Source organism: Pteropus vampyrus, unplaced genomic scaffold, assembly GCF_000151845.1.
Source record: "Pteropus vampyrus isolate Shadow unplaced genomic scaffold, Pvam_2.0 Scaffold51, whole genome shotgun sequence".
Classification (NCBI taxonomy): Eukaryota; Metazoa; Chordata; class Mammalia; order Chiroptera; family Pteropodidae; genus Pteropus; species Pteropus vampyrus.
In genome coordinates this window covers 2,631,212-2,631,993 of record NW_011888832.1, presented here as the reverse complement: position 1 = coordinate 2,631,993, position 782 = coordinate 2,631,212, and the positions used below count along the sequence as shown (strand labels likewise).

Genomic DNA, 782 nt, shown 5'->3' with positions numbered 1-782 from the left:
CCGGCCGTCCCTAAGCACAAAAGGAACGAGGCGCGAACGCTCTGCTATCTCTTCGCCACAGTATATCGAGTAGTTAGCGGATTTCTTGTTCGCCACTTCCTCATCCTCGCTGCGGTTCCTCGGAGTCCACGTCATCTTGTTCTCCTTCTTCAGGCGCCGGCGCGCGTTGGCGAACCAGGTGGACACCTGGGTGAGGGTCATCTTGGTGATGATGGCCAGCATGATCTTCTCGCCCTTGGTGGGGTAGGGGTTCTTGCGGTGCTCGTTGAGCCAGGCCTTGAGCGTGCTAGTGCTCTCCCGGGTGGCGTTCTTGGGACGGGACGGGTCCCCGAACTGGTACTGGCCATACGGGTAGAAGGCAGGGTGCGGGTGCGGAAACGCGGCGGCCGCGGCCGGATGCTGCACCCCGGGGCTGTCCTTCAGCTCATACTGCGCGCCCTGTACGCACACGGAGAAGGAAGGGACACGCGCGCGGAGGGAGCGTGAATCAGCCCCGGCCGTCGCCGCCTCCACCCTCCCGGCGCAGGCCCCGCTAGTCTACACCGGCGCGCTCACTTTATCCGGCACCCCAGCTCCGAATCCCCCTTTCCCGGCTCCCCGGGCGCTTACCAGCTGCGGGAAGATGGGCAGCTCAGCAGCGTAGGGCAGGAAAGCGCCGTAGCTTTGGGCGGCGGCGGCCGCAGCTGCCGCAGCGGCATAGGGCGCCCCGTACACCGACGAGAGCACATTGGACAGGGACCCCGAGGCGGCCAGCTCGGAGGCCCCGGCTCCCGGGCCGCCCC

At 66.9% G+C, this 782-nt stretch overlaps 1 protein-coding gene across 1 annotated transcript in view; it reads right to left on the bottom strand.

The window, feature by feature from the left end:
- Positions 1-780, bottom strand: part of IRX3 (iroquois homeobox 3) — a gene marked incomplete at its 5' end in the record, with an annotated part of 3,986 nt that extends 3,206 nt beyond the window's left edge. Inside the window, 2 exons of the mRNA XM_011360180.2 lie at positions 136-438; positions 610-780. Of these exons, the coding sequence (XP_011358482.1) occupies positions 136-438; positions 610-780 (474 nt within the window). The remainder of the gene's footprint in view (positions 1-135; positions 439-609) is intronic.
- Between the last annotated feature and the right edge of the window lie 2 nt (positions 781-782).